This window comes from Sinohyriopsis cumingii, chromosome 13 (genome assembly GCF_028554795.1).
Source record: "Sinohyriopsis cumingii isolate HCF-2022 chromosome 13, ASM2855479v2, whole genome shotgun sequence".
NCBI lineage: Eukaryota > Metazoa > Mollusca > Bivalvia > Unionida > Unionidae > Sinohyriopsis > Sinohyriopsis cumingii.
This window is the reverse complement of record NC_142973.1, coordinates 51,707,408-51,730,760: the sequence shown is the minus strand read 5'-3', so window position 1 is coordinate 51,730,760 and position 23,353 is coordinate 51,707,408. Positions and strand designations below refer to the sequence as shown.

The 23,353-nt window shown below is 40.0% G+C and overlaps 1 protein-coding gene across 1 annotated transcript in view; it reads left to right on the top strand.

The window, feature by feature from the left end:
• Nucleotides 1-18,702: 18,702 nt before the first annotated feature.
• Nucleotides 18,703-23,353, top strand: part of LOC149785552 (uncharacterized) — a 35,151-nt gene continuing 30,500 nt past the window's right edge. Inside the window, exon 1 of the mRNA XM_089979353.1 lies at nt 18,703-18,867. Coding sequence (XP_089835479.1) covers nt 18,782-18,867 — 86 coding nt within the window. The 5' untranslated portion in view covers nt 18,703-18,781. The remainder of the gene's footprint in view (nt 18,868-23,353) is intronic.

Here is a 23,353-nt window from a genome sequence, read left to right as displayed (position 1 = left end):
TGGATATGCTTTTGTCATTTGACTAAGAGATAAGGATGGATATGCTTTTGTCTGGTGATGCGTGCTGTGGAGATACAAGGATACAATTATTTTACTTGTGAATAAAATAACAGCAATAAATTAAGCACAACATTGTAAATGCAAAACTAAGCAGCTTCTTCAGTCATGGTGACCACACTTGTGAATTTTTGTCTCAGTTGCAGATTTATTGCTGAGATAATGATTTTTATCAGAAAGAAATATTTTGGGAAGTTGTTTTTATAGTTGGTGTGGCTTGTAACTTTATAGATTTTTCTGCACATTTTACGCAAGTGAATAGGAAACTTCTGAATCTTGAAACAACTTGCTTAAATTGCCCCCTGTGCTGTTGATCATACATGTGATTGGGCAGCATTTACATTTGAATGTTATATAATTGTAGTTCTGTTTTTGTTGTTGTAAAAGCAATTTTAACACATTATTGGCCATATCATGCCAAAGAAATGGGACCTAAGTCCCTTTCCCATGGACACTGTGGCATCTGACCCAGCAAACCTAGGCAGATATCGAACCTGTGACCCTTGGAATAGGAGTCCAACATTATACCAACTGGACTGCCACAGCTCATGCACGTCTGGTGTTACAAAGTTTAAATTTATATGCAGTGAGGTTTATCTTCTTTTGTTTTGCAACAGTTTGTGGATTTTGGTGGTATTTTGTGAATATCTTGTCAGCCTCAGATAAATGAATATGAAAGATGTTTGTGAAGATGACATACCAGATCATGATTTTTGGAAACAGATTTTTTCTTCATATACCATTATCTATTAGTTTTGACACTACACAAGAGAAAAAACAATTTAGAGGTATGTAAATGCTGTTAAAGATGTCAGATAGAATATAGAAGTTATGACTTATGATAATGTAACTTCTTAAATAAGCTGATTGAAGAGCTAAAAAAGAACATAGGCAAGAAAATATAACCAAACAAAATACGATATACTGAATGAAGAATTGCAAAATGCTGAAATCATGCAGGTTCGATTAGTTTAACATCTAGGACAGCAACTTTAGAGCAAATGTTGAAAAGAATAAATTGCAGTGTTAGAGAAAATATTGTCATTAGGTGAAAGGCTGAAACAACTGATTAATGAAAAGGGTGTAATAATAGCTGTTATAAGCTTCAGAAATAGCATTGGCCTTATTACATTTTTTGTAAGTTGTGTTGTAACAGGCAGTGGAGAATGTCTTAATCCTCAGCCTCCTTCTCCAGTAGAATCATTTTGCTTTTACAATTTAGAAACTTGCTTTAACAATTTAGCTGATTATTTGTTTGGTTTTGTACAAAAAGCAGTCACATTGCCTGGAATTATTGGTAGTGAGATAGCTTGGTTTTGTCCAAAAATGCAACAGTAACATTGCCTGGAATTATTGGTAGTGAGATAGGTTGGTTTTGTCCAAAAAGCAGCTGTCGCATTGCCTGGAATTATTGGTAGTGAGATAGATTGGTTGCTTAGAAGTGATGGTTAAACTGTTATTTTGCTTTGAAGGGGTTCCTGCATTCTGAGTAGTCTAAAGTGCTCACCTTTACCGATCACTGCCATCATACCTCATTGGCTTGGGTTTGAGTCTTGTGCTCAGCGAATGTGGTTATATTGGTAAACCTGCCAGTAGATTCCCATGAGTCTGTGTTATTTAACCAGGTTTTTCCCAGATTTTATGGAGCATTTAGATGTTCTCAAGGATCCATTCAAACTGCAGCTTAAAAAGGGCTGTTGATCTAGTCATCTTACTCTCTGTGAGAACCTGAATCTGATCATGCTTTTGGGCCCTTTATGCAGATACATAAGATAGTAAATTGCCTAGCCAGTGAGAAGAGCTCACATATAAGTGATATGCTTTCCAGAGATATTGTGAGAAAGATAGCCACCAAGATAGCAAGCACCACACATCCATAGTTGCAACACATACACCGTGCTAGATGCAACTGCCACACCGTGAGCAATGTTGATTGCTCATTCATACTTTGTATAAAGGGAACTTTGCTGAGATGAGCCTCAATATCACCTATTTTTAGATTGTAGTACTGGCGACTTTCCATGTGAATTACAACTGAACGATACTTTGTGTTCTCGCTGAGGTTAAGTTGGCCAGTTCACCTATAGGGCGTGGCTTCAACTACCGGTACTCACATTTGCTCTGTAGCCCCCTTCATCAGCACTGTTTTATCAGAGGAAATTAAGTCAAATGTTCAATAGATGGTGCTGGTAGGGTCCAGGCGGATGTGGGCTTTAAGCAAATGTATATGACTGCCCGCTTGACAAGGTTGGGGTGATCCATGCTGTAGAATCGAATTTGGTTCAGGAAAAACTTGGCTGATCTTTAGCCCGATGGCCACGCTCTGGTCGTACCCTTTGAATCTCAGAATCTGACAGTAATTGCGGGCCACATTCTTGGTCGGATAGTAAAGAATGAATTTATCGATTGGTTCATGGTAGACATTGAAACATAGGCGCACTTCCGTCGCACCTAGGGTGTAGAACACCATCTTGTTGAGCTGTTGGTTATTCTACCGATTCGAGAGCTGGATGGATACGACAACACGCATGGGTGTGTCGTTTTGGGCGGTGATCTGCCTGAAGAACTGGCCGGAGACCATGTTCTACAGGGTATCCATGGTCATCACCTGGAAGAACATGGTAATCTGCCCTTCTTACATGAAGCTAATATGTTGTTCTCCACATCAACGTTAAGCCAGATATACTCAGGTGATTTTCGAGAACGTGACCTTGCCTTTATCCTCGGTGTTGGTGTGGAGTATGGCGTTGTCGTCAGTGTTTTTACGGGTCAGCGACATTGAAGCGGGCCAAACCGAGTATAGTCATTCAGACGCTGACTTGATCGAGGCAAACTTTACCTTCATGGATGCCGGTGTGGAAGCGCGTGCTATCAAATAGATCCATGATTCGTTGTAGACGAGCAGGATCACGATCTTGCACGCGGCGGAGTAGTCACTGTCATCCGCCGCCTTTGAAATCCAACCCACGATTTTAAAGTAGGCCTCGCGGGAAGGAAGCTGTGTGAGTTGTCCTTTATCAGTAGAATAACCCAGTCCTTTTGGTTGAGATAGCGGGTCTCGTAGGAGTAGTATTACAGGTCGCTCATGCTGCGGTAGGGTAACACGGAGTAACCATTTCAAGGGCAGAATCCTGCACGTCCTGCAAGGAAGTCATTCTGAAAGGCTGCTTATGGGCAAACTCTAATAAGGACAGCGACACAGACCCGAACCCATGGCATCCATAAAGACATCTGCGTTGTGTGTCACTTTAGCCAACAGATCTGTGAATTTTTATCAGCTTGACTCGCAGACTATTTTTCACATGTCGATGGCATGTTTCAAGTTGCAGGTAGCTTCAACCCATTGAGGTACTTTTCACCTTTGCCACAACCTTTTTGCCACCTTGGCGGCTCTTGCCGGAAGCTCTTCCTTGAGTGCGATCATTTTGATAGCATGGAAAGCACGCGAGGCTTTGGTCTTGGCTGTTGAGGCAGTTGGCCTGACCTGCGCTGTTCCCACCTTAGGAACCGCACGGACGTTGACTCGGAAGATGTCACCAAGCCAATCACCATAATGCACTTGGTACATTGGTCCACCTACCGTACCCGGATTGCACTCCTTAGTGCATTCATGACTATTGTACCTGTACTATCGCTTTTAATATATTAATCAAGCGTGGGATGGTCGCGGATGTAGATGCCTATGATGAACGTTTCGCCTTAGAGGTACAGCAGGTGGCCGGTCTGGTCAGTGAAGTTGGAACGCAGGCTGTTAATGCGGACTTTTTGGCAGAGCATATAGAACGGAAGCCACGGTGCAATGTTAGGAGCGTGGAATGCCCCGCTATTGGTTTTTGAATCCATATAGCATACGACCAAATCGTCAAAAGTGAGATACACTGTGATTGTAGACGTTATCTGCACGATGCCTAGCGCGACTTGGTAGCCCAGGTAGATTTCGCGCCATCAGAGTAGCGTTTGCAGACTGAAACGCGAAAAGTCTACTCGTTAGATCGCTGAGGAGATCTATGTTGCCACCGAAAGGATCGGATCGACACGGATGGTCACCTTGGTGCCGTCACCACCCTGGACTGATTTTTCGCTGTCATCGATCTCTTAAGCACCATACGACAGCCGGACGAGCTATCAGGTCAATCCGACTTAGGGGAAAACACTACCTGTTGGCGGGGAGTCTGCCAAATGGCTCAACACGTACGATGGGCCAGCTAAAGCATACCAATAGCAATGCAAGCGCGATAACCAGGTCGCGACATCTGGTTGGATCCTCGAGTAGAGTAGGAAAGACGAACGTGGACTGATTCGAGCTTGCCGAGACCATCTGGTGATGCGTGACGCGGTTTGCTCCTGGACAACACGCAGCTGGACCGATACTTGATATAGCGCGGAAGAAAGTTTATCAACAGCTGAATATTGCTGCTGCCCGAGGGACCTATCAGCAGGGCGCAACGCGGTCGAGCTCTGTGATCAAGGGTGGCGTAGAATGTTGGCCTTTTGATACCCAAATCCACAGGTTTCTCTCCAGCCCTAAATAAAAAAGGCTGAGAAATCAAGGAAATGCATACTCATTGGACGCATTTAGCAATTTCTAAAATACTCGAATTCTGTCTGCGTTTCCGACGATAGATCGAAACAGTTGTCGACGACCGCTTGGTGAACTTGGCAGGTGAGCCAACTTGGGAGTATAATCCTTGTGCGGCCCGAGAAAGGTCACATGGGGACCGCCAAAGGTTGAAATGCGCTGAGATGATATCGCGGACAGCCTCAAAAATGTTCCTAGGCTCCCCTTCGAGTAAGATTCTCTGGAAAAAGCACCAGCTGAGCTACAACTAATGTGGACTGGACGTTGCCAATAACACCAATCTGGGCAAGGCTTTCTTCAGCCGCGTGAACCACGCGTGTTATCGGCACGAACTTTCGTACTTGCGTAGTGATAACATAAGCGACTGGCACGAGGCCGACGTAGACCAAGTCCGGGTCCAACACTGCAAAGCAGACTTCCAACATTCCCAGTGTATTGGGGATTGTTTCAACCGAACCCTGGTAGAGCGACTGTTTGGACACAAATAAGCCTAAAAGCTGTTGTTTTCTGAGATGGGGATGGCTACGCGCAGAGTGGATTTGGTTTGGTAACGCAGGTCTTGGTGTCTGCCCTAAACGGAGGAGTGACTCTCTTATTGGCTCAAAGCCGGTCGATAGCTGTCCTTCCTCTCCTGTCTAACCTGCAGCACGCGAGTAAAGCCTCTAGAGAAGCCCCATCATGAGTTGCCTTTGGCGAGATACGGATATGGTATTGTCGTGGATATTTATGTTATACTCGACCAATGAGAAGTCTGATCAGCGCGTCATATACCACCGCTATGCGTCCTCTGACGGTGTGGGTGATTGGACACCTAGCAGTGGGTTCTTGCGAGAATAGGTGCAGGTTGTACCAGAAGCTTCCCAACTACCTTTCAAAGGTATTCTCATTCAGCCATATGTTCGTTGAGTTAAATTGTAGATCTAAAATGGCAGATATAGTTTTAATAAATATGTTCTTTAAGGTAATGGAACATGCAACGCCTATAAAGGCCCCTAGCAGAGCCTATTGGAACTCCATTTTCAGATTAAGTGACTGGGGTCACTAATCCCGAAGGGCCAACAAATATAGCAATAAAGTAACAAAATACAATAACTTACAAGTATCATCGATTTCTTGCAGGGATTGATTCTAGAGGAAGCTGTAGCTGTGATGATGTCCCATGCTCACGTTTGATGCTGACAGCTTGGTTAACTCGATATGCTTCCAAAGCAAGCCGGTTGCATGTGTCGGACGTTTAGTGTTCAGTCAAACACACTGACTTAAATCGAGGATCTAATCGCGTACATTCCTGCAGATACTCCTGGTTCTTCGAACAAAATATAGCTCGGTATAAACGTCAAGTTGAGTTAATTTTTGTCGCATTCCAGATGACAAATGTAAAACAAAGCTTAACGGGCATCGGTCACTGTCAATTTGTTAGTTCGTGTTTGTCAAAGTAACATGCATGGGTATGTAAACTTAAAAAGACTTACATTCTGTGACATACAAACAGACAGACGAACATATTTGCGGAGTGATGAAATTGTCTGGTGTTTCTTCTCACTTCCTCCTAAACAGCCAGGGCCATATTAACGGTTTTGTCAGTCATTAAGGGAGGATTCTTGCAGAGACTCAATTTCTTAATGGCATCTACTAATACTTTAGCGATGTTCAGGTTGGTTTGACTCTCTGGAAGCTTCCTGGTCTGCAGAACGAAAGATGGCAGCTCCCAGTCCTCAAATAAAAATCGAAGCAGTAATAGTCGCATAAGATTCGGTGGAACGAAAGACAGAAGCTTCCAGTCCTCAGATAAAAATCAAAGCGGTAATAGTCACATAAGTGGTTCTACTCATATATCAATCGTTGGTAAGTGTCACAGGCATATTAAAGATACTTGTTTAAATCATGTCCTTGCAAGCTTCATACATCTCTGGCACAACCGTTGCTAAAGAAGAACATGCTCGACGGTAAGTCATATGAAAGATCCAAATCCCTAGACAGTAATTTCAAACCATCATTTGCAACAGCAATGAACGCTTGTGGATCTTTTACAATATATCTATCTATGGCAGTTATTTTCTTGTGTCGAACACTTGTGTCTTTATTAAGAGATGTAGGAGCAACTGAAAACATTGCGGGAATTATTTTTCTGTCACTCTTCACCATAGCGGAAGTAGTCACACTGGAATACCCACTGCTTATACTGTCGACCCTGTCATCATGTGGTGTCGAGTTTGATGGGTATTTATGTATCTCAGTATCTCAGTATTGCACTTCTTGCATCCGACAATACCTACTTCAATTTTGCCATTACTTTTCCTTTTCTTTAAACCGAAAATTCCAAAGGGAAAATGTTTGCTCTTTTGTTGGGAATAATTTAAAATTCCATTTAAAAAAAATCATTCTGAAAATATTTCTGAAATTAAGACTTAGGCCATCACACCTGTCAACTAAAATGAAAAATGAGTCGACCTTAATAGATATTTTGAGAATAGATAAGAATGCGAACGTAACGTAGGCTCTTTGATCTTTCCGACCATGCATTCCACACGGAAAACATCAGATGTAGCTGCTGTTTTTTTAATTTTGTTATCCGTTGAAGCTAAAATATCGCTCATTACAGCAGATGTTGCATGCTATGTTGCATGTACATTCCGGGCATTCGATACAAAAAAAAAATTATTTTGAGAAATTGATATACTGATGAACACGAACTTTTGAGTACTGTTCATTTAGCATCAGTAGGAACAGGACAAAATATATCAGGTAAAGTGGCGTTTTCTAAAATATTATTTTAACTGGAAAAAATATTCCATTGTATTGCCTTGTCGTCCATTCCCACCCCACCCCCAATTGAATTTTGCCTGAAAATGGTATGGTGCATCATGTTCTACTTTCTCTTGCAGTCTCGTGCTAGGTGTGCATCTAGGAAAAAATGTGGTTCTTAAATTAAATTGGAAAAATTGTGATGAATACACAGATGTGTTGAGTGAAAGTAAGACCGTGAATGAAAGCAAGACCGTGAAGAAAAAAAAAATCGCTATACAGAAAATTGTATTGAGGTATGTATTGCCGGAACAGAAAACCTCAATATACCGGTATACCGCAATATATTTGCACCGCTAATTGTAATCACCTTACTATCTGTTTCGTGTGTACCGTTTTGTTGCTTATCTGTGATACTTTGGATATACTTCTGTTTTTACATATGGCTTTGTGATCTTTACAAATGCAAATGTAAATATTATAAATCCTTCATTTTCCAAGGAGCTGTTTTCAACTACAAATTTGTTACATTCAAGAAAGCTATTTTTCAGAAACTCAAACGTTCCATGTTTCTTTATTCTGCTATCTAAATACTGTACTTCAGTAATTTCCATACGAGATGTATGTCTCTGATATAGCATCTGTTTGAATCGAATAATGTATTATACTGGTCTCAACTGTAGAAAAATTCATCATCCTTTTCATTTCACAAGTACACGCTTTTTACTTTTTATTTTTATGGTAGTTAAAATCTTTTCAACTTTCTATATAGCATCTTCTTTGTTGTAAGTTAATGATGTCTGTATTGTCTTCAAGTCTTCTAATCTGAATAACCAAAAATGACTTGCCTAATTTTAAAAAAAATAGTTTGGTAAAGTTAGAAAGATACCCATTTTCAAATATTATTTCATATCCTGAAATTCTGACCGTTACACCAATTTTGAATCTAAAAGTTGCAATTGTATCAGAAACCTTCGATCCGTTTACAACTTGCTTGTCGTGCGTGCTGTTATGTACATAAATGAACGTGTGTAGGACGTCAACCAATTTTCTGGTTATATTTAGAGTGAAATATTTCCATATTCTTGTCAGAACTATGCTAAACATTTCCACGTATATGCTTTTTTGTCTGCAAAAAGTTGAAAAGTTTTTTTCTTATCCTACAAAATCTTTACATTTTGCTGTTAAGCTATTTTTAGCCAACTCTAACTTTTTATGCATTCTTTTTATGAAAGCTTCTCAAAATTGGTCGTGCATGTCTCCTGCTTGTAGTCCCTCGCTAGAGCTTGATCAAGCGAAGTGTTCGGGGGTGGGTGGGTGGGGGTGTTTCCAAATTTTTAAAAGGGGTCCTGCCGTTCCTCGAAAGGGCACGAAAGCTAAAGTCTGTGTCCTTTTACTCACAGTTTGCATAATACCCAATAAACGCGCGAAGCAATAAAATCATGGTCAAATTTAAAGTCACTGATTCCCATTCTTTACATCAGGTCTTTTTTTTATACTGGAACGCGTCGCCACTGATTGTCTTTACGTCGTAGCAACTTGATGACAGGCATCACTCGCCTTGGAGGGGTTCACAACGGACTAAATCGGGACAATTTTTGCTTCGACAAATCCAGTAAACTCTGTAACATGCCCGATCTCACTTCGGTTTTGATTTTGGGAGCAGGTACTTTGTGTGCAGCTGCTATTGCAGCTAAAGAGTCGGAGGGTGTCACCGCTGCAAGAGATGTTTTTTGGAGACGTGGGTTTCCATTGTTCATCAACTGAGGAAGAACGGATGTCAAATTTGATTTGACTGGCATTACCAGCAACGGAGAAGCAGAAGAACCTGAGGCTACTGGAGAAGCGGTCACCGTCGCTGCAGGTTGTGGTTTGCGAATGTAAGGTTGGGTCCTGGTCGAAGTACTTCTCTTGCGGGTAGAACCTGTTTTATGTGGGCTTTCCTTTGTCTGAGGACTTTTCTTGCTCTTTTTCTGTGGGCTTTTGTTTTCTGGGGCTGTGACCTGGTCTTGACACCGCTGATCTTTTCCTTCTTTTGGCTTCGTTTTTGGGAGTGGCTTTTGTCTTGGGGAGAACGTTGGGGGCATTAGGATCCCATTTTAAGAAGGAACGAATGATAACACCTCTTACAGAACCGCTCCATCCAGATTTCAAAATGATTTTCTTTTTGGTTTGAATGTCGATGCGGGGATCCGCCAATTACGTCAAGGCTACTTTATTTCTCTCAAAAAAACCGTTTGGTTTGATGAGGAACGTGAATGATGCCTTGCAGTAATTGACGTGCTGTTACCGTAAACCATCGTAAGACTTCTTTGAGACTGGCTTCGCGACTGATGTTGTACAAGGCACGAATCAATTTGACGGGAAGATGAGACTGAATGGACGTCATGTTGACACTGTGTGAGACAGATCCAAAGTGTCAGAGGTTTTCATATAAATTTTTTTCTTAAGTCGACGAAGGAGACATGTACATGACAGGCCGTCAGTCTTGACACCAGTGGTGAAACAAATGGATACAAAATCGCAAATAATCGAGAGTGGTGGGTTTTGAATCCACGAGTAGATAGACGTATTGCGTTTGAGTGGCATCATCGTACGCATGAATCAGCCAACGCGTTTCTAACTATTTGGCTAAGACTTGCACTTGCGATTTATCTCTAGGGCTTTTAAACAAGACCATGTAATGAGCATTGAGACTGATGGTGCGATGGGCTTTACGTTGTTGAAACAAATTTTGAGCAATGTAAATGACACTGGCATTACGATGATGCCCTTTGCACGTATACCACAGTTTAATGGCTTCTTCGTCTTGTCCTAACATGTCGTCGAATATGACCAGATGTGTTTGACTGTGTTCAGACACGATTCCGTCGTCTTTGTTAGGAATGCCTTCCACAAACACGATGTAATCGCCTTGATTTTCTCGCAAGAGACTGTACGCCGATTGCCACTCTTCGAAACACCACACGATCCGTTGAGGTGGACGTTCGATCAAATTATGTTTATGTTCGATCAAACGTTTGACAAATTCGGTTTTGCCTGAACAGCTAGGTCCGGCAATTAACATGTGCAAGGAATGTTACTTTTGACACGAAGACAGACAAGACGAGAGTTTTATACTTTTTTCAGGACACGTTTCTTGCAAGTTAAAATGGAACAACACTAAAGACAAAAATACATAAAAGCCAAATGGTTAAGTACATGAATGAAAACCACATCAAAACGATCAAAGTGGGATATAAACTAGTTACTGTACAACGTGTTTTTGGTAAACGAAGTATCCTAGGGAGAGTATGTAATGTTCTTACAGTGTCTACATTGTGTACAATCACACAGGTGTCCTCCCGGAATGGTCTTTCGGGAATGTCCATGACAGTCCTGTCCTGAAGGGAGTGGTTGTCCTCGGTGACGGGTTCTTCTAGCACTGTCACTAAGACAGGTTAAAATTTACTTTTTCTTTGGACGTTTGAATTTAGGATCACAACTTTTGGGCATAATTGGCCACGTTTTTGGTCCAATTTGTTTCAGTCACGTCCATCAGTCCAATGAGGGTGTAAGTCACAAGCTACACACACATCGTCATACACATCTTCGGTACCTAAAAGTTGACGAATCTTTTTTCCCGTAGAGGTCGGGAAGTATCCAGATGAAAACGAAAGGCTTTTGACAAAATGAGTCTCTCGTGGACATTTAAAGGGACCAATTTCATGTTTTAGTTGGTGGTAAATACTGCTCGTTAAAGTCCACAAGGAATCGGTTGGTAAACGAAATCCCAGAAAGGAAGTCACTAAGACACACACCACACGTCGACCCCAATTCAATGGACACAGTTCATGTAATAAGTGTTGGTAATCCTCCACTGTATGAAAGTGTTTTTGATTTCCTTCCACTGATTCTGTTGTATCACTTCTGATAAAGGCTGTGGCATGGTAGCCTGTTTTTATATCTCTTTTTGTCGGAGGCAATAAGTGTACTTCCTGCACAGAGATGTTCGTATGATCGGAGATGATCGAGTGACGAATATAAATGATTTAGTCACTAACATGCACGCCACACTTTGTTCAGCAGATTCCTCTTCAACTAAATTTACGTTGTGTGAAAGATTTTGGTAACCCTCTAACTCTTCATTTGGAATTCGTTGCAGTAAGTCTACCATGTAGCAAATAGAATCAGCAGTAACAAACCAATCCTTTGTGCCAATGGGTAGTTGATCAATGTCTGATCGCTGCAACACTTTCATCTGAATCAGTCCTCTTATACCATTCAGTTACCAGTGGTTTAAGTCTCGGGCTCGGCTAATGTGGGTATGTGAGAAAGCTTCCCGGTAGCTTCTCGTGGGTCAGTGGTTCTTTCCATGGTTTTCCCGGGTTCTTCTTCCACCATTAATACTGGCAACCATGTATAGCCTATCTTGTGCTGAAAATGGCGTTGAAACCCATTACAACAACAACAACAACCAGTGGTTTAAACACCGGTGACGTAACGGATGCAATTGTTTTTTGCGTTTCACTTGTATTTTGATCAGCTCTCAGTAAATGCGTTATCTCAACTCCATAGGCAAACCAGTAATGTTCTCTTGTAAAGCATCCATGTTCATGTCAGTCAGTATTTTGTTCATTAAAATCTTCTCCTAGAGGGAAAATAATGAACATAGTGATTAATTACTGATCACTGCCATTCAGAAATCTCATCTGTTTGTTGACTCTTTTCACTTTCCTCTTGTGAATTTCTCAACACAAAAGTTCTACAGTCACCCATTGAGATTTTGCTCTTGCAAGTCCCGGCCAAACTTCATTGTAGATCTTCTCTTGCAGTTCGTTTGATAATCGTTGAATATTATTTTTTAAATGGGGTTTAAATACTTGTCTAAGTGTAGTCCAACGTATGTCGTTTAAGAAACGTTGGTCCCACTAAAGGTAGGTAGTGACAATTCGGAGACCATCAAGCATGTTCCAGGTATGCCGAATCATGCAATTGCAATTCGTGTTGTAACTGAGACATGAGGATTGTGAGGTTAATGTGGGGTCGATTGTCCTTGCCATCGATGGTATTGCCTCCATCGTGTGTAAGGCACTAAAACCAGTTTTCATCCTTCCATCGGATTTCAATGGACACGTCTATAATCTTTTGGCTTCAGAGATCCCTTTTATCTTCTGGACCTTGTTATCTTGGACACATGGGTAAAACACCTCCCAGGAGTCCTCCCAGCATGGATCCCGCAATTCCCTTACACGAGGTCCTAAATATATCCTCCGCGTTGCACCATCATCATTTACTTTGGACGGATGGGTATTTTCTTTCGGACCATTTGGCAAAGAACGTGTTGAAGTTTGGCTAAACTCTCTTTCTGGTGTTTAGACAAAGGTATAGTTCCTTTCAAAACATTCAAACAACATTCGCTCATGGTATCGATGATATCTTTGGAGGCGTTTTGAATGAGTTGTTTTCGCACGGGTGACAGGACAGATACCATGTCCCAATGGAGGTAGTCCTTTCCTATTCTTTCCTTTTTTAGCCAGAGATTGGCGTGCACTTCTTTGAGGAGACATCTTTTTGGTACAGGAGCAAAAAATCCACAGAAGTCCATCGCTTGACATGCATCCTTCTATGTTATTTGTCTGATAAGGTTTGAAAGAAAAAATCCTCCCTTTTGATTGTTCCTCCTTTTTGTTGGACGACATCGTCTTTTTCAGGGGCTGACTCGATGCCTGGCTATGTAGTTTTTCGGATGACGACTCTGTGCATTTCTTTTTCATTTTCCGTTTTGGACAGGAGAACGACTATGCTGACGGTGTGCACTTCTTTGAGGGACATCTTTGAACGTTCAGAAGCAAATAATCACTGATGTCAATCCTTTACCACAGGTCTTTTGTATACTGGAATGAGTCGCAACTGATTGTCTTTACGTCGAATCAAATAGATGACAGGTATCACGAGTCGTGGAGGTGTTCGCTACGGAATAAATTAAGACATTTCTTGCTTGGATAAATGCAGTAAACTCTGTAACATGCCCGATCTGTCTTGAAATGTGATTTTGGGGGGTTGAAAACTTTGTGGGCAGCTGCCACTGCAACTAAAGAGGCAGAGGGTGTCACCGATGGAGGGGAAGTTCTTGGAGACGCGGTATTCCTTTGTTTTATGAAATAAGGAAGAACGGCTGTCAAATTGGGTTTGGCAGGCATCACCAGCAACGGAGACGTGGATGAACCTGAGGCTACTTGAGGCGGGGTTCCCGTCATTCCAGGTCGTGGTTTGCAAATGTAAGGTTGCGTGTAGAAACTGTTTTCTGGAGGCTTTTCTTTCGCTTGAGACTTTTCTTTTTCGGGGGTTGTGACCTCGATCCGTTTGACTTTCTTGGGAGTGATTTTTTTCTTGGGGAGGACTGTGGGGGATTGGGATACCATTCTAAGAGGGAGTGAATGATGACACCTCCTAGAGAACCACTACTTCCTGGGTTAAAAATGATTTGCTTTTTGGTTTGGGTATCGATGCGGAGATCTGCCAGTTACGTCAAGGCTACTTTTATCTGTCAAAAAGAGCATTTGGTTTTGATGTGGTTTTTATAGATTTTGTTTGTTAAGTCGACGACGGGCACGTGTACACGACAGGTCCTCCGTCTTGGCACCAGTGGTGAAACAGATGGGTACGAAATCGCAAATAATCGGGGGGGGGGGGAGTTTTAAATCCACGAGTAGATAGGCGTGTTGAGTTTGATTGGCATCGTCGTACGCACGTGCCAGTCAAGGCGTTTCTAACTGTTTGGCTAAGACTTGCACTTGCGCATTATCTCAAGGGCTTTTAAACAAGACCACGTAATGAACATTGAGACTGATGGTGCGAGTATTTACTTTGCTGAAACAACAATTTTGAGTGATGTAAATGACACTGGCATTACGATGATGCCCTTTGCGCGTAAACCACAGTTTAATTTCTTGTTCGTCTTGTTCTAACATGTCGTCGAAGATGATCAGATGAATTTGATTGTGTTCACACACGATCTCGTCGTGTTCGCCAAGAATGCCTTCCACAAACTCGATGGAGTCGCCTTGACGTTTTCGCAATAGGCTGTACGCCGATTACCACTCTTTGTAACACCACATGATCCGTTGAGGTGGACGATCGATCAAATGATATTATGTTCGATCAAACGTTTGACAAATTCGGTGTTGCAAGAACCGCCAGGTCCGGCAATTAACATGTTAAAGGTATAGCAAAGATATAAGGCCTCCCAACTGGTAGTATCTAAGTTTTCGTCGATGACTTTGAAAATGGAAGAAAAGGGAGCAGAGACAGCAGAGGTAGGCATAGTAATGTAGGGAATTACACTTTTCACTGAAGACAACACAAGCCAAGAGTTTTTATAATTTTTCTGGAGACGTTTATTGCACGTTAAAATGGAACACAACGAAAGACAAGAATACATAAAAGCCAAATAGTTAAGTACATGGATAAAATACACATCACAACGATCAAAGTGGAATGTAAACAAGTCTCTGTACAACATGTTTTTGGTAAAAGACGGTGTACTAGAGACGGTGTGTAATGTTTTTACAGTCTCTACATTGGGTACAGTCACACAGATGGTCTCCAGAATGGTCTTTCGGGAATGTCCATGACAGTCCTGTCCTGAAGGGAGTGGTGTTCCTCGGTGACGGGTTCTTCTGACACTGCAGTTAACAGTTAAATTTTAAAAGTTACATTTTCCTCTGGACACTTTAAGTCAACTTTTTCCTTTCAATGCATGACACTAATCTTGGGCAATGTAAGCCACTGTTTTGATCCTAGCCTCAAAACCTCAAATTCTCCCGTCACGTTCATTTTTCCAGTGAGAGTGTAAGTCACAAATTTTACTCACATTTTCGTAAGCATCCAGAGTTGCTAAACTTGTACAAAGAAACTTTTCTTCAAATAGAGTTCGAGAAATTTGCAAATGAAAGTGCAAGGCTTTTAACAGGATGACTTTCTTGTGCTTATTTAAAGGAAATACAATTATGTTTTTGATGGTACCTCACAGTACAGATCGTATTTGAGCCCACAAGGAATCGGCTGGTAAACGAAATCCCAGAAAGCAAGTCCCTAAGACAGACACCACACGTCGACCCCAATTCATGAAAAACAGCTTTCCTAATAAGTGTTGGTAATCCTCCACCGTCTGAATACTCTCATTCATTTCCTTCACGGAATTTGTTGTATCACCACTGATAAAGGTCGTGGCATGGTAGCCCGTTTTTATACCTCTTTTTGTCGGAGGCAATACGTGTACTTTCGGCACAGAGATGATCGTACTCTATTGGCGAATCTAAATGGTTTAGTCACTAACTTGCACATCACAACACTATGTTTCCTCTTGAACTAAGCTGGCATTGTGTAAAAGATTTTGGTAATCTTCTAACTAATGTTTCCATCCTATCCACACTGCAGGGCTTCTTTCAATACGCCAAAATTCACCACTCGCATGATGAGATAATTGATAAGCAATCCTTTCACTTTACACTCCATGTACACTTCTTGTCTGTCCCGGTATTCGTAGCCATAATTTTTAGGACCGACACTAGGAAAACTTGAAATCTTGTCGTCGAGTTGCTCGTCCGTTCAGGCTCCTAAACGGTCTCCTTTGATGTCAGGTTGCCAGTTTCCCAGCCGATCAATATATATGCAATTGTCCGTGTCAAAATGAAGGACACGATCTCCTAACAGTTCTAAAGCTTCGTACAATTTTAAGCGAGCATGGGCTGTCACGTAAGCCGCAATGATGACATTTCCGAATTCGTCAGCTTCTACAAAGTCCAGTTCTTCTTCTTAATTGACTAAGATCACGTCCTCACGAAGGACGTCCACGTGTGTCATGTATTTGGTTTTGTGGTGAATCATCTGGAAGTAGCGGAAAGTATCGGACAAAAACTTTGTCTTGGGTAAACACGGTCGTTATGCCATTTTACCCCACATACAAGTTAACATCACTGTGCTGTGGCAAACGATCGCCTTCGTTTGTTTTTCTCAACGTGGTCTAAAGTGATGCCTTCCTACTTCCATTATTTCTCTTTGAATTTCTTTTGGTCTTCGGGAGTGTGGCACTTGTTTCAGTTTTAAAGAGGCATCCACGTTGAGGGTAGCATATGGGGCATCCGTGAAATAAGCACCCGTTAAACTCGTAACACGATCTTGTGGTTTTCTAGATCCCAACTATCCACCGAATACCTTCCGATGGTCTTTCCGCCTCCTCCGTTTCGGGCGTGCTGGATTCAGTTGACTTCCTTGTCGCTCAAGTAATGTAGCCAGCGTAAGGCTTTGAAAGAGTATTAACGTTTGACAAAATTGGTCTTTTGAGGGCTAATGACAGCCAGGGTGTTTTCGGGCATGAATCGTTGGCGGTACACTAAGGAACACGCTTTGGCAATGGTGCAGCCTTCTTTCAAAGGATCGATCCCTCCGTGTTCCATGAATAATTCTCAAAATTTTTCAAAGCAACGCCGTAAAATGTTCATGTCGGAATGTGTTGCCATATATGTGTATCATTGTTTGTTTGTTTGTTTGTTTGTTTACCCGCCCAGCCCCGCTTTGTTTTATTGGTATAGTTTATGCACTCGCCACCCTCTACCAGCCACCCGTTGAACTTACCCGCCACCCACTACCTTTCACTCGCTGAACTAGCTGAACTTACCCGCTACCCTATACAACAACCCAAGTTTCCTTTATCCGGATATAGTCCCAAGATTCCCCATGTTCAATTCCCATTGTCCGTAAACGTTCCCAGGGTGATCTGAAAAATCTTGTCCGTAAACGTTCTGTAATGTATTTTCCCATTTTTCGCAGGTATACTACTTATATTCAGTATTTGAATATTGAATATACTAACATAATATACGAATCATCAATAACTTTGTTTCTCACGCAGCACTCGATACAATTTTCATCGTGTTATATATACAATATATTGTGAAAACAAATTCTCAGATTTCAGGATTGGTCAGCTGCATAAACAAGTTTCGATTTTTAGGAGACCTCATTACCAATGGCGATTGAGAAACTGATAGTACTCATCTTGGAGGTTTGTCTGAATTAACACATGACTGTTTGATTGGTAATGGTTAGTTATCAAGGATAATTCTTTCGTATTTCTCTAAATATACTTTTATATTTATTTTGTATATAAATAATTGAAGTCTTGGCGTGTATGTTACGACTTTATGGGTCTTAAACTAAGTAACAGAAAGAATCAAAACCAAAAGGTTTTGTAAAACATAATAAATAATTTCATTCTCTAAGCTATAAAATAAAAATTTAAGAGGAACTTGCAGTATTATGAATTAAATAATAAAAAAATCCTAAAACGGTTCTGCACAAGTAAAAAATTCGAGTGTTAGGAATGTATTCCAGGTCCTCGAAAGTGCTGATGTACCAGTAACCTCGATTGATCTCGGTGGCATTGCCAAGAACACCTTTGAATAAATTTAAAGTAATCCAAGAATAACATTTTGGTCCAGACATTGATATGAACACTTTGCAATTCCAATGAATAGTCCAAACAAATGTTTTCTCTTAAATTATATCTAAACGAACATTAAACACCTCTGCAAACTGATATTAAAACAACAACATAGGAAATAAGAATGAATTTTCTATCTCTAGGCCTTATATATACTCATACTGCTTTGCATAGCAATATTCTCCTACTCGACCCATGTCACAATACTTCCTGCGTCACGATTTTTAAAAAATACAATATCTCACGTCGCAACAGAACCCACTTGGCTCACTCGTCCAATGGGAAATCACTCCAGACTTGTACACGGGTTAATTACTACTATTAATTTTAAATTTTATAGATTATATACAATATATGTACATACACCAAAGGTAAACGAAACAACATTGATATACATGTACATAACATATATTAACAGTGTGTTGTACAAGTATTCATGATAACAAAATACTACTTATGTTGCTAAGATGGTAATGTAAATGCATGAACATCACATGGCAACTTATAATATAGGCGTTTGTGTGTAACACAGATCTTAACAGTTTGCATGCTCGATCACTATTTTCAGTCATTTTACTTCTTCATTTTGAGTTGTAGATTCACCCACTTTGTTTTATATGAATTATTTTTGCATCATCATCAGCAAAACTGCCCGAGCATCGTAAAAAAATTGTAATAGCTTTTATCGTGATTTTTACTTTTTTTCTTCAAAAAAGTTAAATATGAGAAAGGCAAAACTGAAGCATAAGAAATAATGATCATGTGGTTGAACGTTTTCAAATCAATACTACTTGTGTGCTATCAAACAAACGGTTCGCCTTAACAACGTTGGGCTTAAGATTACAATAACAATAAGCGGTAAAAACCAGCACTGCAGCAGAGTGGAAACCTAGTCAGCAATATCATACTTTAAAATGGATCAAGATCTACAACTTGAGCATCTGAACAAGTTATCATTAGCTACTGCTTCTGTGTGTCCTTCGCTATCGTCATTTTACCAGTAGGATACTTTATAATATATTTACATTAACATGTTTCGCTCATAAGAAGTCGTTTACACATGGATTTAGCCATAACGGAGCAACGGAGTGTACTGTATGGTACATTTGTTCTATTCACTCAGCAACGAATCCCTCCCGTATTGGCTCAAATCCCTGTGGCAGAATATCTTTCTAAAACTTGGAATACATATTAGACAAGCAGACTGTATATATCTTTCACTGTTCACAATTAAAATATTTTAACATCGTCCATTTGTCCTTCGGTGTAGGGATAACAGGCTAAATTTCATCTCCGGTTAATCAATATGGCATTTTTTAGAAGGTCAAAGCATAAGAAATAACAAATTAGCAAATAAAGAATACTACTTTTCATGGTTTTTGCTCATAGCAAGTGCAAACAAGTTATTTTATTGCCTGCAAATAAAAAATTCTCCAAAAAGTGAGCATTTAAAAGGAATAAATCTCTGAAGATACAAGTATAAATAAAACAAATCCAGTAATGGAAAGTTTTTTGGGGTTAATTAATGAAGCAGTCACTAGAGAATATAACCAGATTGTTCTTGAGCATAATTTACAAATGTATGTTGCATATAAAAGGAAATTTTGGGGAAAAGAGCCTTGGCCAATCCATAATTTGCAGCTTTAATTACTCGGAATTTAAATTATGAGTGTCTGTCCAATCCAAAAGCCATATTAAGTGTAAAGCTTGTTTTTATTTATGTTTTATTCATGTGAAAGTGAAAAACAAAAGGGATTGGTAACATCTGCCTACTTACTTTTCAAAAGAAATCTATAATGACAATGTAACAAAACCTTCCAGGTATTTATTCCTTATAAATGCCTACCTGTATTAGAATTTGTTTAGACTAATTAATCTAAAAATATTGTTTTTATGACTGAAAGTTTACATACAATATATATTTTTCTCTAATATTTCCTGTGAAAAGTTAAATACAGTACTGTATATACTTTTTATTTTTATTTATTTATTTACTTATTTTGCATTTGATTTATTGCATAGTTGGATTGTGCTGGCATTTTTTGTCATAATAATATCAACTTATTTTTTAAACAATGTAAGATAACAATAAAATCACAGACAAATGAAGATGTTTATGCAGGGGGTATGGATGCTACAACAGCATGAGCTGTGAATAACCTTAACAACTTCAAAAGTTTCTTTTAAATTATTACAGGGTGGGGGGCCTTATTCTTCAAACAGAAAACAATCTCTTCTGCGAAGATACAAGTATAAATTTGTATTAATCTTTTTTTTACTACTACATTAATTTCATATCCAAAGGTATCAAGCAAGTTTTATACTATTTTGTAGCAGTAATAATAAAAACAAACTGCTGGTTACAGGTAGCAGTAGCAACGATATTTATATTCATGGACTATATAGTTGCTACCGAAGGAGTCTGACGTTTTGTCAGTAAAGCACCTTACAATAAATCACCTTAATGTACTATAAATTAATGTATATTTATTATACTGATAAGGTGATTTTGTGTTGTGACAGATTTCATTGTACTTTATTGATAAAACATCGGACTGTGGTTGCTACATCTACCAGGTGCTTAAGGGAGAGCACTGACACGTTTCCGGTTAAAGATGAGATGGAGGGTATGTTATAATAAAATCATATTCCCACGAAACGAAGATAAGTACCATAATATTCCTGGCACATTCTGTATTTAGATACATAAATAAAACCTGTCCCACATGAAACCCTCCATGATCCACATGTTTTGTGGATTTTTCATGGAAATATTCTCTGAGCGGTATCAAATTCTTACTAATAATGTATAGTTTAAAAGAAAAGCCACATGGTTTCCTTTATGCAGGTTATCACATATAATGTTCCTGTTGTTCTTGAAATTATCCAATCAAAGTTAAAAGAATGGGAGCCCCGTAAAGAGGTGACTGAAGTGCCCTCTAGTTACGTTGTTATAGCTATTCGATGCAATGATTCCTTTAAATGTCCTATGCCACAGCATAGTTTCAAAACTGTTCAAGATATCTCTATCAGGCTTGATATTCTTATTATGCTAGTAGTGGTCCAAACATGTATTTACTCATGACTCTTTTGTTTAATATTTTAAACATTTTTATCCATTTGTTTATCAATATGTCCATCACTGTCATTAATTGCACTGTTGAACCCCAAACTGATTAAAGATATCTCACACATATTAGACTAATAGTGGGGTTTAACACTAGTTTTTAGAATATGATAGGTTACAAATAAGTATACTTTGGAAGGGCTTTCCTTATCAGCTGGGAGCTGGGTGATTTACCTGGCTACTTTTACTTTATACTTGGCTACTTAAAAAAACACGGTGTTTCTGTTGGGTTAGGTCAAAAGAAACCCCCCACCTAATTTGGCAGCTCACCCTCCAACTTTAATGGAAGACCCTATTTAGTAGAATGAAGAACCCAGGAAGAAACACATACCTTTGGAAACTTGGATGGCAAGCTTAATTCTCACTTACGTATAATAGTCGACCTGAGACTAGATTTAGTTTGGAATTATTTAGTTTACAAGATTGTTTTGTTTTTATCCATCAGCTCTATTCATCAGTATTACAGAGTACAGCTGACTTCATTTGTGTGACATCATTTGCTTGCAGTGTGCTGACATCATGTTATGGGGATTAATTGCAACAGTGGAACATGCACATGGCAAGGAATGCATCATTCGGTGAAAAGAAATATTTTCTTTCGATAATGAAATCGCTTTTCAAATCTAAACAAGTTTCCACACAGTATTATAAAAATTTCATCTTTTTGCAAACATGTCAATATTCCTGAACTGTCTGGCCCCAGTGCAAAACACCTAACTTGTAGCTGTGCTAAATATTTTCACAATAAGTGAATATTGACTATTCCTTATCATGTGAACTTGTCAAGTGTGATTCACCTGGGTTGAAAACTTATTTTTAAGAGTTGAAGTTTGATCAATATGAAAAAAGCCGCAAAGGTTTTGATGGGCTTAAAAAGGGTTTTGATCGGCTTAAAGAACTCACAAAATCCTTTTTTGTCTTGGGGGGAGGCGTGGGAAAGGTGCCAGAAACCCACTGGAGTCATTGCCTATTGGCTGTTATAAATTAATGATGATTGGGCAATGGTAATCACAGAATTTGTATAATTTTGACCAGCTTTTTTAAAAACAATACATGCATTCACAGCAGTCTTATGATTAATGATATTGGAAACTTTTCTAACTTCCACTTAGGAAACAAAAGCAGATATAGCACATTGCCATGGCAGGCAGATTTTGCTGAACACTGATGACTTTTGATGGCTGTCTGCTGTTTTGAAATGATCAACTGTAATCATGACGTTACCTTCACTGCAAAAGCATAGAAATGGTTTGAACCAAATGTCACTTCTAGCTTTACTAAAGTTTATTCAAGGTTATATTTGTTATTAAGTTATGAATGTGGAAGTTGTTTTTGGCTTGACTTTGCTTGCAAAGATTAGGAAGGGTATGTCCATGTCTATTGCACGCACACTGATGGCTGATGAGCCCAATATGTGACTGGCACGCCTGTCCACAGAGGCATGTCTTTGTTGTGGAGGGTGTTGCTGATGATTCCCGGTTTATTGTTCGCCATCGTTTTTCCTCCAAGATGGCCCGTACGTTTTGTTCAATAGTGCCAGCGGCCTGGTGAACTGTACATTGCTAACTTTCATGCTCAGCAGCTTGTGATGCCCATTAGCAGTGATCGATGCCTCAGGTAATGAGGGTCTTTTTCAAGGAGTCTATATATCTCTTTTGAGGTGCCCCTCTAGGTAGGTAAGCTGGTGGACTACATTCAGTGCTGTTTGGTCAGTGAAGATGCTTGATGGTCAGTACTCTTCCCTGGAAGCAGGCTGGTGAAATACCTTAGTTTTTTTTAGGCTGACCTCAAGACCAAAGAGCTGGCAAGCTTCTGCAGAGCAGGATGTTGCGCATTGTAAGGTAGCTTCCGTGTGGGCAACAACGGCGGTGTCGTCTGCAAAGAGAAGTTCTCTAATCAGTTTTTCCATGGTCTTGGTGTGGGCATGAAGTCGCCCTAAGTTGAAGAGGTTGCCATCAGTACAAACTCAGATATAGATGCCATCTTTGTCAGCAAGGTCTTCTGTTGCTTTTTTGGAGCATCATGCTGAAAAAGATTGACAACGGTGTGGGGGCCATAACGCAGTACTGTTTCACTCCATTTGCAATGGGGAAGGTCTGTGACAGGTCGTTATTGTTTCTGACCTGACCAAGCTGGTCTTCATGTAGTTGGATGAACATGGTAAGGAATTTAAGAGGACAGCCGAGCTTTTCAGTGATTTTCCACGGTCCAGTTCTGCTCACCGTATTAAATGCCTTCATCAGGTCCACAAATGTGATGTACAGTACTTTGTTTTGTTCTCTGCATTTTTCCTGGATCTGTCTCAGAACAAACACCATCTCATTTGTGCCCTTTATTGGCTCTGAAGCCACAATCACTC